Source organism: Nomia melanderi, chromosome 11, assembly GCF_051020985.1.
Source record: "Nomia melanderi isolate GNS246 chromosome 11, iyNomMela1, whole genome shotgun sequence".
Classification (NCBI taxonomy): Eukaryota; Metazoa; Arthropoda; class Insecta; order Hymenoptera; family Halictidae; genus Nomia; species Nomia melanderi.
This window is the reverse complement of record NC_135009.1, coordinates 9,358,356-9,373,125: the sequence shown is the minus strand read 5'-3', so window position 1 is coordinate 9,373,125 and position 14,770 is coordinate 9,358,356. Positions and strand designations below refer to the sequence as shown.

The following is a 14,770-nucleotide window of genomic DNA, read 5'->3' as shown; positions in this document are numbered from 1 at the left end:
TTTAAGGGAATCGCGTCTATTGTTCCGAGGATGATTCCCAAGTAGGCCCTCCCTTTAGAGCGAAGAAGGGTGACAAAGGAACACTTTGAATAATCGTTCCGTAGAAGGAGGACGCAAGTTTCGAGAAGGAATCGCGCGTTCGTTCTAAACTTTCTCGTTCGAATTCTATTCGCGACGAATGGAATGACTCTTGCAAAGGTTCGTGGTTCAAAGTTCGGATTCACGTTCTCGGAAAACGAGACTCGTACCGACAAGCTAACGAATACTTTGTCTACGAGTGTTTCGTTCTTAATAAAATTATAATTACAACTGTCACCAAACATATTTATTGCTCAACTATTCGGTATTTTTGTATATCAAAGAGTTTTCGTCCCCCAAACTCTTATTTACGTTCTTTTATTTAAATTGAGGACAATTTGAATTGATTTTCTCAAGAGAAAATATATTTAATCTCCTGTTTTCAATAAGAGGAAAGTAACATCCACGTCGTTCCACTTGATGTCCAAACACTATATTCACGAATATATTACACAAGGATCTTAGCTAGTACAAAAAGATAAATACAAATTTCCATACTCGTTTCTATCATCTCCGTCATCCTCTTCGCGAGAATACCGTTAGAAATCTCGAGGGGTACGATTTACAAAGTATATTGACACTGTACGAGTCTTCTCGAGTTCGCTGGATCCTCCTAGGCACCAGATCTTCCTCACTGACGAAATCGCGCCGATCCCTTAATTCGTCGAGCCGCGAACCGGGTGTTCAGTGTCGTCGAGGGAATCGGATCCCCGCTTTATTTCCGTTTGAAAACGTCCGCTAAACAGATAGACGGACGATTGGATGGGTGGCTTTTTTTCTCTTGTCGATCGGAGAGGCAGGATTATTCCCTGTAAAAATCACGGGGAATCGATAACGATGTTCCCGGCTGTACGTCTATTTCCATTGAAATCGTGGTGTCCATTACTCACCGTCGATCGCACGATAAGCTGCGCTCGATCTTCCGCTGCCTCCTACCTAGCCCGCTTCTTCGAGATAAAGGCGATTTTCAGCAGGTTGACTATGGGCGCCTCGAGCGCGATCGAAACGCAGAACGACAACAAGTACGAGGCGACGAGATTGCCCAAGTACAGAATCAGCTTGAAACGCAAACAGACGGGGCGTGTTCAGGATTCTTGGTCGTTAACGGGAGGACTGGCATTGAAGCCGTTTCGAACCTTTTAGCTAATCGGGGATCGATGGGAGAGCGATTGAAATGAAAGGAGACAGAGGATTCTGTGAACCTTTGTGGGTATGTCTCGTGGGATAAGCTGATTAAATGTGCTTTAATGATCATCGGTGTACCAAAATTTTAGAGCTTGTTCGGATGTTGAATAGGAATTGAAAATTCTTGGAAAATCTTCTACACGTAATATGTTGTTAATATGTTGTAATAAGCTAATCTGCTTAGTGATTATGTATCTGTTATGATATCTAGTAATAAAAGAAAAGACAAATTTAAGCTTCATTCCATCGTCGTAATACTCGAAGCCACTGACTCCCGTAAAATCAAGGTTTCAAGGAAAGAAGAAGCTATTTAAGTTCTTTTTGCGGTAAGGAATTTTTCTCTTGGACACTTTCTTGGCTGAATATAAGCGGGCAACCCATTAGCGTGACTTCAGCCGGGAATTCAGAAGTGTGCCAAGATCGGAACCACATTATGGTCCCAAGGAGGCACGTCATTAACCTCTTCGGTGTTATATAGTATCTCTAGTGAAAGAATCTTCCTGGTGTTTTGCTATTTATAGTCTGAGCATTATCATATTTATGGAATGTCTTTAAAAATCCAGAAAAATGTATTAAATTAATTCTTAAAAATCCTCTTACTCTGAAGTACTATTAGAGGATCTTTCAATGACGAGGAATTCAGCTAATTGATCAGTTTTCATTTTTTCTCATCCAATTTCCTATTGCATTTATTTCCTAATCACTACTGTTTTTGATGAATAATTTGCTACTCGTCAATGCGGTACCAATCAAAATTATAAAACTGAATTAACATTAGAACTACCGATCACTTAAACTGACTTTTACAAATTTCTTTATAAAAACCATAAGCGTGCGTTTATTGAGGTTTCAATTGTAAATTTTTATTGAGATCTCAAAAGTAAAAGAGGAAATCAGAAATAAGTCATTCCGACCTATCCGGTAGTTCTAGTGTTAAGGGTACGTCATACGCTATCAAATATTCAGCATCGAAGAGGTTAAAAATTGGTTGGAAAGGGGGTTGAAAGAATGAGATATAATCTCACCACGATATCGTTGTGGAGATGCAACGGACCGTCCATTTGAGTGACGGTGATCATCATGATGATAGGGTGCACCAGATACGCGCAGTAAGTAAGCCTCGACAACGGATACATCAGGCGCAACGACAGCAGGCTGTCGATCATTTTGGCGGATCCAGTGCAGCATTGTATCACGATGAAGGACACGGCCATCGCCCAGGCGGTGTGTCCCAAGGCGGCGTAGACGGAACTCACAGTCACGGTTAAATTTCCGGGATAGAGGCCGTAAACCAGCGAGAACATCATGCCGCTCGATACCAGCCAACCAATGGTCCGCGCCACCTGGAACACGCGCGAGTTCAATTTGCTAGGGTCTCTACCATTCCTCGATCACCTTGACTCTCCTTTAGCTGCTACGGACAAATCGTCAACGCTTTGACCGACTCTCGCGGCAAACGAAATTTCACGGACTCGAATCGGTTCGCGATTCACGAGATGGTCTTATTTCCATTCCTTTGGTTCTCCGTCCTTCTTCCAAAGGAAATGGAATCTAAATTTAATGCGCACGTTTACTGAGAAGTCCGTATTCGTCTGCGAACGTTTGCTGCAAATCAGAATTTTCATTAATTAAGTGAACAGGGATTGTAACGAATACATGAAGTGTACGGAACAGTATATTGAAGAGTAATCTTGATTACTAACGCAATGTTCGTATAGCTAGGAGAATTTTTTTTACTTCGTAGCACCGAATCCAATAATAAGTTTGTTTCGAATATAAAAAGTTAATAGATCAAATCTTAAGAAATTCGAGGAATGAAGTTTTGTAGAAATGCTAAAAGTTCTCGATGCGTTTAGAAATATTGACGATTGTATCGAAGAATACAGTTTAGACCATTAGGATCGTTAATCTTCGACGTCAAGATCAAACGATGCATTACAAATTTAATGACAGTCCTGGAATTATCATTCAAGAGACAGTGTTTCTTGATGGATCGAATGCGCTTACCAAGGGCAGCTTCAATTTGCAATTCGTCTTGAAGAGGATGTAGCCAGTGATAATGCCGACGAAGTAGGGTCCGGCCCTCATCCAGGGTTTATCGTACAGCTCGTCGAACAGAGCGAACGGATCTTGGATCCTGGCGCAAAAAGAAAAAAGAATAGAAGGGGAACACTGGTCTGGCCGCGGTTGGAAAATGAAAAACCCGATACTCGGTTAAGTCTGAACGATTACGAGATAACAGCCGCATAAAGTGCAAGGAAACCCAGAAGCCCCGTCGCCGCTCGGTTATATTAGATACCCGGAATTGTCCCATTACCTACTCCAATAAGCTCTAATTCCATTGGAACCGGCTGATATCGCGGAAACGTGTACCGGCGACTGTTTTTCTCCCATCCAAGTTGTGCCGTACACTCGGAGTAATTGTGTCGAAGCATTTCGAACGAAATGAGATCAAATTTTCATCTAATTAACCCGTTAACCGAGTATCTTCGGCATACTCGTCATTTACAGCTTTACATTCATCGGTTAATTCGTAATTTTCTCAGATATTCAGCTGAAGATTCTTGTACTGAATTACATTCTAATATTCGCATGTAAATGAGACTGTAATTGCATTCGTTATAGGCTAAATCGTTTCGATTCGTTATTATCCACTTCGCTTTTTACACGCTTGGGTATTCGTGCTTAATAGATTTGCTGTTAATAAGCTGAGAAAGAAATCGTATCATCGTCAGGGTTATAATATTCATTAACCGTTGCCATCGAATTAATTTCTACTATTCCAATTTCGCGCGTTGCTCGCTCAGGTCAATCCAAACTAATTAAGTTCGATTCACGAATATTTTCCGTGTAAAATCGCATCGAGTTTAGCTCTGATTAAGGCAGAAACCGTATTTGTAACTCGATCGCGGTATTTATAAACTGGCGTTACTGAATTTATTTCTATCCGTCTGATCAATTATTCGTACGGGCAAAATCGATACATTGGATTTCGATTAACTGGATGGTGCCCGATTAATCATGCTCTCACACCGGATACCGTAATGAAAACGAAACGTTTTCGGGTCAGGTCGGCCTGAGGGTTAAATGGCACGATGCGTTTCGTGGGTGAAAAATGGAGCTACAGGGCATTTCGGTGGCAGAATTACTTAGCAGTCCAACTAACTCTTCCTAATTCTCTTACGAGAACTACAAAAATGCATTTATTACAATCTCAATTAATTCATATTTCAGTTTACACGTTACTAAATCAACTCGCCTGATAATTTGTTGAGAGGTCATTTGCACGTATTCAATGATTCTAAAAGAAGGGCCCCAAAGTGGGTTACTTTTACCTATCCGATAGATCTAGCGCTAACGATCGAAAAAAAAACTGGAACATCGCGTTCGCACGCGATGCATTAGCGGCTGATGAACATTTAATTACCTCGCCACATAGTCGTTCGTGTAAGCGACGACGAAAGTGGTGAACCACGACGAGGCCAGCAGCAGGAGCACCAGGCTCGCGGCGACCTTTAAGTACTTAACGGACAGCAGTAACAAGAGTATCCCAAGAACGTAGAATTGCGTGTCGTTCGCCATGTACCAGCTCCACAGCATACACTGGAAAGTTGTTGATCGAGCATTCATTGGATAATCGCGGGGTTCAACGGGCTTAGACTAGGTCGGGATTGCGAAAGTGTCGGAAAATACTTGGCTCGGCGTACGTGCGCGGTTCTACACGCCAACACAGCTGGAGAACTTCATGAATCGAAAGTTTATCGATTCAGAGTCGAGCTGTTTGAAATGTTGGGTACCTACGAAAGTTCGTTTTTAAGGGAAAGATCATTGGGTCTCTTGAAGCAAGCCTTTGATTGTGAGGAGGGAGTGTGTGCTTTATAGGCAAATTACTTTTCCATTATCTTATTAATAATAGAGCTACTAAATAGGTCAAATCGACCCATTTCTGAATTCTTCCATTGTAATTATGAATTAAGATAATAGAAGCTTGTCCAAGAAGGTACTGAAGACATTGATTTGCCAGTAGGAATATCAAACTATAAGTCGATCGAAATATCAATGCACTCTTAGATTTCTTATAGAAAAATTGGAAGAAGTCAATTTGACTTGGTAGTTTCAGTGTTAATGCAATAGTTGCACCCTTCTCTTTAAATTGGGATGAATTTTTCATACCCAATATTCTAGATTATCTTCTTTTCTTTTCTTCTTGTTCTCTTATCTTTTCCTCGCCAATTTCTTCCGATGAATTATACGAAGCATCGATGCATGGATTTTAAATCGATTTACGAATGAACTGCAAGCAGGTGCTTCCATTGAACGTCCGCGTGGTGAACACCGGTGAAACCGGTAATTAACCGACTCTTTCCCTCTGAACATCGATGAAATTGATTTTAGGATGGCTAGACGGCCCGCGTTGTCGCGAGCCGCTTCGGAACTTTCTCCGAGCGATGGAATTAATTATCGGAAAACGATCGAGACCCAGGACACCTTCCTCGTCTGCCGTCTTCCATCCGAAGGCCGTGCTTCCTGTCTGAAATTTCGCTGCTGCACCGGCATCCTACTCTTTCCGTTTAATCATCTCTGCTTCCTGATCGTGGATATACGATCGTTAATCCGTCGGCTATTCCGAGCCAATTATTTTCCCCATTATATGTGCACGTTGATGAATCTCTCGAACATCTCTTGAAAATCTCTCGAAACATGCTTCAGGTACATTCGACAAGTATAATTGGATATTACCGAGGTTTCAATTAACCCGTATTCTACTTTAAGTATACCAGAGTTAATTTCATAATTTCTCAGAGGAACATCCCTGGTCTCTTAAGAAATTGTAAAAGATATATGAAACAATTTGATCCACCTGATAGATTAAGAACAGAAAGAATAAGTTCTATTACATTTACAACCGCTACAATCACCAGTATCCTCTTTATTAACGCAAGTTCACCAACTCCACGTATCACCGAGCCAAACATACCGTTACATAGAACTATCCTCGACCACCTTCCTAAGGACTCACGAAATTTCCCCTGTTCTACAGTAATCCCCATTTAGTTAACCCATTCGCATCATTAAGCGAACTAATCCGCACAGTTACTTTTAGTCGTCTGTATTACTAGGCTATGTCAGTCGGAGTACATTTCAATGAAAAGCTTAGAAGACTTTTAGTTGAGCATCTCTGATTTAAGCTTCACATTTACAGCGGAGATGCAAATGGGTTAAAATACAAGTTCAAGAAAACATCGATTTTCATGATGAACATCCTTGTTACCGTGAAGAGTATCCAGAAACGGTATCTCTAGGATTAGAGTTCGTCCCCTTACCATTTCCTTCTTAGTGTACAACGAGTTGAGGTAGAGCGCGTTCCTCCACCAGAACTTCTCGCAGGTCAAGTGGTCAATCATCTTCGGCGTGAAGACCGTCCTCGCGTGTGCCTGTTTTATAGCGATCTCGTTTATCCCCAGGACAAAGAGGTAGGCCGGCGTCAATCTGGACGAAAGTAGAAAATCGACGGATCGGGTCAGTCGGTATCGATAGCTCGGCCAGCGAGCGGGATTGGGACGAGACTCGTTCGAGATTCAACCCCATTCATCCGACGTATCGCGCGGGACTTTGATCGATCTGCCTCCGCTTCATCGAAATCCGTTGCGCCGCGGATCAACGTGCGCAGAGCCGACACTCTTCCTGATGCTTTCACGGATTCGCTCGCGATTCAGGTTATCGCGGGAAAGTAACTTAGCACGGTTGCTACTCACCTGATAAATCTGTAGAGGATCATGATGACGAATTTAGTGGAGCACGTCCTCGTGAAGCTCTCCTTGTCGTTTCTCAAGCTCCCGGATGAACGGTAGAAGAGAATCGTGACCAGCAAGCCGCTGAAACATCCTGCCAGTTAATTCCCTGTGATTCTAGACGACTGTTTCATTCTTTTGAACTTGACTTTTGGCTTGAGTGGGGTGCAGATTTTATTTGTCGCGTTTTTGGTTCTTTAATACTAGACCTACCATATAGGTCGAAATGATCCTGTTCTTTTTTTGCGATTATTGAAAAGATAGATGATTCTCGGAGAAATCACTGCAGACATTGACTTAGCAATACGAAAACATAATTGTAATTTAATAGAAATCTCAATAGACGTACTCTTGCAGTTTCTATGGACAATTTCGGAAAGTCTATTTGACTGCTCGGTAGTTTTAGTGTTAAATATGGTGTAGGAGAGTATATGAAAATGTCCGATGAATTTTTTGTGTTGGAATATGAACTGACGTAGAAGTAAAGGAAATTTCTTCAAGTTCTAATTTCTGCGAGTGTATTTAAGAGCATCTGTATTGAAATCCACAGTCTAATAACGAAAATTACAGTGACCCGCAAACTTGTTTGCTGACGGTAGCCATATTTGTTTGACCGTATAACGTGTAAATCTCGAGTTTCACGCGATAATTGAGAGAAACTCATCGCGGGGTGATATTAAATGTAAATACGACCTGTGTAAGCACCAGAAGTACAGGAAATTTGAACATTTCAATTTTGCTTTACGCAGACCCTGCTGGACAACGAGTATCAATGTATGCGTGGAAAGCAACGATTCTACATGTTTTCTGCGTGTAACAGGAACCGAGAAAAAATACTAATGACAGACGTTGCGTTGAGCACGGTGCGTTTCCACTAATAACAAGGTGCACAAGAACGTTGCAGAAATATACGTTACGTGATAATATCGGGACAATTATCTTTTAAATTCGGTTTAGTTACCTGATAAAAAAGAACGTGTCCACGGAGAAGGTGGCATTGCTGATCGTTTGGAACATGAAATTTCGTTCGGTGACCGTGCGCAGCGACTTGTTTTCTGCAAAATCGTGAAACAGGGAAAGTGATCGTCCTGCGATTATCAGTGAAAGTTCCTCTCGATTCGGCGTGATCGGTCGATTACAGTGGATCAGGAAAAACCGGTACGCCGCGCGTTACATCACAATACATTAAACCCCATAGAAAGTGGAACGCTTTAATTGGATTCTGACACTGTATCAATTCGGACCTCTGTCGTCTCTGTTTCGCTTATTACCGGCTTCATTACCCAGCATTATTCTTCTCGTTTGTCGCTGATTATTGAACGGACTTGTCGCTCGTGTTTCCCGAATCGAGGTCCAATTACCTTTAATCGCGAGTCCTGACACGGTAAATTTCTATATTTAAAGCGACACAATTTGGAATTCAGACAGAATTTCTTTTCTGTTAATATTTGAGCGCGCAGCAGTGCTATTAGGTAACCTCTTTCGCAACTAAAGACAGAAACATTAAATACTTATCATAGATGTTTTATAACATTCTCGATTGCTATCTAGTAAAACAATTGGTCATTTTGAAATATTCAATTACAATCCGAGGAAAATTGAAATACGAAAGGCACAAAACCGTGAACTTTGATATTTAGCATTATGCTTCTCAATGAATTAATATGTAAAGTATTGAAATGAAACAGCATTGTTCTTTACTGTACTGGTTAAGTTGGTGTAGTCTACATCTGATTAGAAAATATTGAATGTTCCTAGTGAAAAATTGTCGAGTGTTAATTAGCAAACAGTCTGTTCTACAGTATAACTAACTCGAAATTCTGTTGGTCCCAGCCATTACCGTTCCTTATGCCGTTAATTATCTATGCAAATTACGTGTCTCGAGCGAAGGTCGAGGGGATGCGTTGTGTTCTGTCAGATTAATCGCGATGCTAGCTCGACAACACCGATTCCCTTCATTATTGCAAAATTGCTCACGGAAACGGAGAACAAACTTTACCGGCTATAGCGTAAACTTGCAAATAAGTGTGCACCATGACGACCCATCCCAACGAGAGCACACGCAGTCCGTGCAAGCAAGTCAGACTGTCTCTGGCCGCAGGCTCTGTGCTAATGATCTTGCTGCCGTTCGTGATGGGATTAAAGGCGGTCAAACACTTGATCCAGACACCTGTACAGAAACAGAAAGGCGACTCGTGATCGTTCCGCCAAAGGATCCGGCACTTCTACTGCTATTGACGTCAACGTCGCGTTCCAATTGTTTCGATGACCGTTCCGATATGACTGTCACCGCTTTTCTTTTTTCTTGTTGGTCTTATCGAGTTGCAGCTCGAAATACTCGACTTTTAATGGGCGAGATTTAATTTCTGGTATAAATAGAATGTCGGAGTGAAATAAAAGAAAGCGGTATTGCTATTGGTAAGATGGGTCCGACATGCTTGACGAGATGAAGGTGAGAAATTATGGGAGTTAGATTTGGTATAATCGTCTTCTCAAATAGGTTTAAAAATAGAAGTATGGAATTGCGTTTGAAATTTCAAACTTTAAACTTCAAATTTTTAATTTCAAACTTCGAACTTTCGATCTGAAGCTTCTACACTCGGACTTCCTCGCCGAATAATAAATTTTCTTATTTTATCAGTCAAATCAACGCCTAAATGCTGAAATGAATGAAACATGAAATCACATGCAACTAAAGTTGAACTGTAAATTCAAACAGTTCGACTTCAGTGCAGTATATTGTTGGTGTGCCTGAAAGGCACACTTCGATCGCAATGCCAAACTTTAGCAGTGTCTGTGAGGGTACTTTGAGTGCATAAGCTTAAACTTGGAATTTCAAATTTCAAACCTCAAACTTTAAACTTCAAACTTCAAACATCAAACTTCAAACATCAAACTTTAAACTTCAAATTTCATAGGTAGTTATTACAATCGCAAAAATATTTAGACCTCAGATGTCAGTGGCAGCAGAAATATCCAAGACACCTGACAATCGATAAAGTTCACCTTTCCTGTGGTCGTCTTTCACATGATCAGCCAGATCCTTCTGTAGATCCTTCCCCTTCTCGATCAGCTCTTCTCCGTTGTCCTGGCCCATCGAGGTGACGTGATCCTGATTCAGGTTCTTGTTGGAGAAATTGCTGAGCCTCTCGTTATTGTTCGACACGCTCGAGGATTCGACGTCGTTCAAGATCGACAGTGTCCTGTACTCGTAGATCGTGGCGAACAGCATCAGCAATCCTATCGCTCCTCCGACTCCTCTAAAAGAAAAAAACGCGAAGATCTTGTTCGCGGCGGCTGAGAGAGTTAACGAGGCTGGAAATAAGTTACTAGACGGGAACAAATGAGTTCAGACAGAACGATTTCTTTTTTCCAGAGCGTCTAAAGCGTTTTTTTACCGGAGACACTTCTACGCGACGAATTTGCATCTGTCTCGACTCGTTGCACTAGAATTTCTCTAACTACAACTGGTGCAATTTGTCACCAATAATTTGCAGAATCATTCTAGAAACTGCAGGAGGAGAAGATTTTCAGGCTTATTCCACGTCGACGTTTATATCAAATCATAATAATCGATGGTAGAATAGTAATACTTAATTCGAAAGATATCTGCAGGTGATATCTATATTTGTCAAATATTGTTCGAAATCTTTGCTATGAGTCTTGTACAGTATTATAAGACGCTGAAATAACTATTAAAGGCTAAAGATTAAACCGCCCGCAATCAAAAGCGAAATTAACAACGATAATCGTGCAGCTACCATTAGAATCGCAATAATACGCTTCTTTTTCAGGATTGGACGTTTTTTGTCTCTAAATCATCATTGCTTTTTGCACCGCTCTCTCGGAAATACGATTTAACGGACAAATATTATTCCGTCGCGATTAATCGGATCCGCCGTCGGCAGAAATAACGTTATCGAGTTATCCATTCCTGTTTTCTGCGGGCTGCGTCGACACACTCGCTCGTTTTGTTTCCTTTTTATTCGATACTCTAACGCTTTGAGAATTCTTCTCGAATACCGATTAATTGCTCATCTGTGCGCGCCGGATAATGGGTAAAGGATAACCCATTTATATCATCGTGACATGCGCGCTCGATTTGTTTCGTTGTTATAGCTAGAACACGTGGATATTCGCGGTAGTGTCGTTATTATATTAATATCTTCCATCGCCTGATTGCGGTAGTTTGAAAAGTTCGCGAACTAATTATAAAGGTATGACTTTTAGCTTGAAATTGCGACAATTCGATTTTTTGGAATAACATTCCAAATATTATTTTGTTACGTTAGATAATATAATGTCATTAATATTTCGGGTATCACTACATTATAGATATTATATGAAAAATTAATAATATTTCAGGTACCACTATGTTATAGATACTATATAACAAGTCAATAATATTTCAAGAATCGCTATATTATAGATACTATATAACAAGTCAATAATATTTCAAGAATTACTATATTAAAAACATAATATAATAAATCAGTAATATTTCATGGATCACTATATTATAAATACAATATACGATGTGAATAATATTTCAAGTATTCCTTTGCATTAACTAATCCACCAAATTTTCAAATCGTCCTAATACATACCCACTTTCACGCATTCATTATTCTAGAATCACCGGGACATCAAACTGCGAAATATTCACGCCTGAATATAACAAAATAAAAATCCACCAACGAGATCATCGTGTTTTTCACGCGTCCGCTATCGTGCGTGGTGAAAAAAATTGGGAGAACGATTCCGGCCATGTGACCGGACACCTGCGCGTCAAATTAGCGCGCGAGAGAATTGATAACTGTGCGTGCGAACGTAATCACGGATCGTAAAGCCACCTTTAATGGTATTTCATTAGTGTTTACGTAATTCTGCTTCGACCGGATCCGGCCGTCCTGTAATCCTGATCTGTTTCCACGTTCATTGGAAAAAAATTAAAATTTATTCATAGCTCGTCTGTCAATTTGATTAATCGTCGGTTAATGGTAAACCGGTCATTCGCGGGCCTATTAATCATTGTGCCAATAAATCTATTTACCGTTTAACTTGTATCCCGATACAGACGGTTTTTTCAATTGCCTCAGAATCATTGTGCATTCGTTTCGAATCAGCTGCTGTTTTTCTATATTTAAATACATAATTACATGCGTGCATTATTCTCATTCATTTCTCTCTTCGAATCAATTTCCAATTTTTACACGTTACCGTACGCAAATTGTTTTCATTGTGATCATTATTCTGTTTCTCCTTTCAAATAAATTTCCATTTTCCATATTTACGTGCGTATTACACGTGTTATTTTTATCATCGCCGTTCGCCTCTGGTTCCACACCAATGTTTATTTTTCACGTGTAGCTACGCGAGTTACCTTTATCCTGGAAAAACAGATACAAATTGGAAAATATTCATTCGTCGGAGCAACGATCGGAAGATTCCAGGGAAGAGCTAATACCGGAATGCCGATCGTCGATCATCGGAATCGGCGCTTGTAATTATTCCGTAGAACGAGCCTCTTGAAATTAAAGAGCCGCGTCGTGTCGGCTCGACGACGATGAGACCACGGTTTTCCAACGAATCGGAAACATTCGAACGGGTGAGCTCATCGGGAACCGATTTCGAGCCGCGACGAACATTCTCACGGCACGATGGCGTTGAATCCATTGCCGGAAGCTTTCCGTAGCCCGAAACAATAATACCCCGACTTTATTTCGTTTTCTTAATTTGCGGCGCAATGCCGCGCCCCGGGAAACGTTCTCCTCCGATTAAGCGCATTGTTCGTTCTCCCTTTGGGAGAAAGCGAACGATAAATAACGAACGTCGGTCTCCTTACGGCGTGTATCGCGGCTGATTGTGTTCGACAGAAGAAATCGCGGCGGAAATTGAGAGGTTCGGGAAAAAGTTTCCGTGGGAACTGGCGTTATCGAATGTCTGTTTTGGTTTAAACTAGAGGCGGAAGGAAATTGGAACTTCTGTTGTCGGCTGCTCTGTTCCAACTAGCTATTTCTGAAATAATTGATACAATCGCAGCAATAAAACAATAGATTCATTTTAAAAATAAGTAAAATCAAATCTACTTCGAACCGTATAACACACTAACGAGGATCAAACAGAAATTCTCAATTTGCTGATAAGTAGGACGAAACGTATAATAATATAAAAGAAACATATAAACTATCAAAAGTGTAGCGCTTTTTAGAATATTTTATAAAATTTAGGATATTCAGAATATCAATACATTTCTGTTACTATTAACAGAACTGACAAATTACTAATTAACTTAGTATTAAATCTATTCCTCTAATTCTACTTTTAAAACTTCCAATGTACATAAAGATCCACACTCCACCGATAAAAAGTTCCATGACACCAATAATGAACAGTACATACCCCACAAATTATCGCAATTGCAACAATGTGATCGATTCGATACCTTGAAGGCCCCCGGCGACCGGTTGATCAAGATAATACCAACAGTAAAACATCTTTACCACAGCTCGGAGTAAAACAAACACGTGAACAGAGAGACGCGGCAGATAAAAGTAAATTAGACTGTGAGGAAGCGAGTCGCAGCTGCGTTCACGGTTGACCTAATCGCGAAGTAGAGGAGGACGGAAAAACTGTACTCGATAAAGTTATGAATCTTGAATTGTGTCGCGGCTTATTTGCATTCCCCCTTCATCCAGCGTTCGTTTGTCCCGCGTTCTTTCCCGACAATTCCTTCCGGCGACTCCCGTCGTCGCAAGAAAACCGGCGACCGACAGAACGACTTAAAGACACCGCTTGTCTAGAAGTTTAAGTGGTCGTCTCGTGATGGCAGAGGACCGTATCCGTTTCCGGCGGCGTTCTTTAACGAGTTGCCCGCGGAAAACCGCTTCCGGGTCGAATCTGCGCTCGTCCTTTTTCCACGGAATATCCCCCGGGGGATCGCGACGGCACAAATTTTCAATTTATCCGGAAATTGCGTCGGCCGCTGCATCTCCGCCGAGAATATCGAATGGGCCGCGACGTCGAATCCTAAGGAGCACGACCCGACGCTCGACGTCGGACCTTAATCCTTCGGACCGTTAGTAACCAGGCGTGACAACGCAGATGCTCCCGTGTCACTTCCCTCCACCGCGTCGTCCTACTTTGGAAATTTGAAAATTATTTTTAAAGCCAATCTTAGGAGAGATGATTCTATTCGAGATAAATTGGAATTTAGGTGTTCGCTTGGTATTCTTCGGTAGGGAATAACTGAGTTTGTTGAGAACAAAGTAGAATTTGATCATAAATCGTTTCATTTAGAGATCATTGAGTTTTAGTTCGATCGATTTAGTAAGTAACTATTAGTCAATGTCTGACTACAATTGACTGTTACTACTTAAACTCGCTAGCCTCGATATTGTATGCGCTGTTCTTTGGCTAGATTTGAATTAGATTATTTGAAAATACACAACTGCGATAATACTCATGTAATTTGATCAATCAACATCCACGCTTACCGAATAATGTATATTAAAATTCGGTATGCGTCAAATTGGCTTGTGCCGAGAACCCAGTTAACCTTGGCGTACTATTGCGAGCTTCTATTTCGTGCCACCGTAATCAACGTTCCCTTCTCTTTCTCTTTTTCCTGCATCTTTCCGTGGATTCTCGAAGAGCGCGTCGTTATTGTTGTCTAGCAGCAGTGTTGCGTAGCAGATCCGGCTCGAGATACCGAA

General features: G+C 41.1%; 1 protein-coding gene across 1 annotated transcript in view; it reads right to left on the bottom strand.

Annotated features, from left to right (window-relative positions):
- Nucleotides 1-581: 581 nt before the first annotated feature.
- Nucleotides 582-14,770, bottom strand: part of LOC116430546 (nose resistant to fluoxetine protein 6) — a 36,637-nt gene continuing 22,448 nt past the window's right edge. Inside the window, exons 4-13 of the mRNA XM_031984846.2 lie at nt 10,062-10,315; nt 9,055-9,225; nt 8,017-8,110; nt 7,020-7,139; nt 6,588-6,753; nt 4,691-4,866; nt 3,271-3,400; nt 2,289-2,606; nt 969-1,136; nt 582-887 (exon numbers count right to left, since the gene is read on the bottom strand). Of these exons, the coding sequence (XP_031840706.1) occupies nt 1,011-1,136; nt 2,289-2,606; nt 3,271-3,400; nt 4,691-4,866; nt 6,588-6,753; nt 7,020-7,139; nt 8,017-8,110; nt 9,055-9,225; nt 10,062-10,315 (1,555 nt within the window). The 3' untranslated portion in view covers nt 582-887; nt 969-1,010. The remainder of the gene's footprint in view (nt 888-968; nt 1,137-2,288; nt 2,607-3,270; nt 3,401-4,690; nt 4,867-6,587; nt 6,754-7,019; nt 7,140-8,016; nt 8,111-9,054; nt 9,226-10,061; nt 10,316-14,770) is intronic.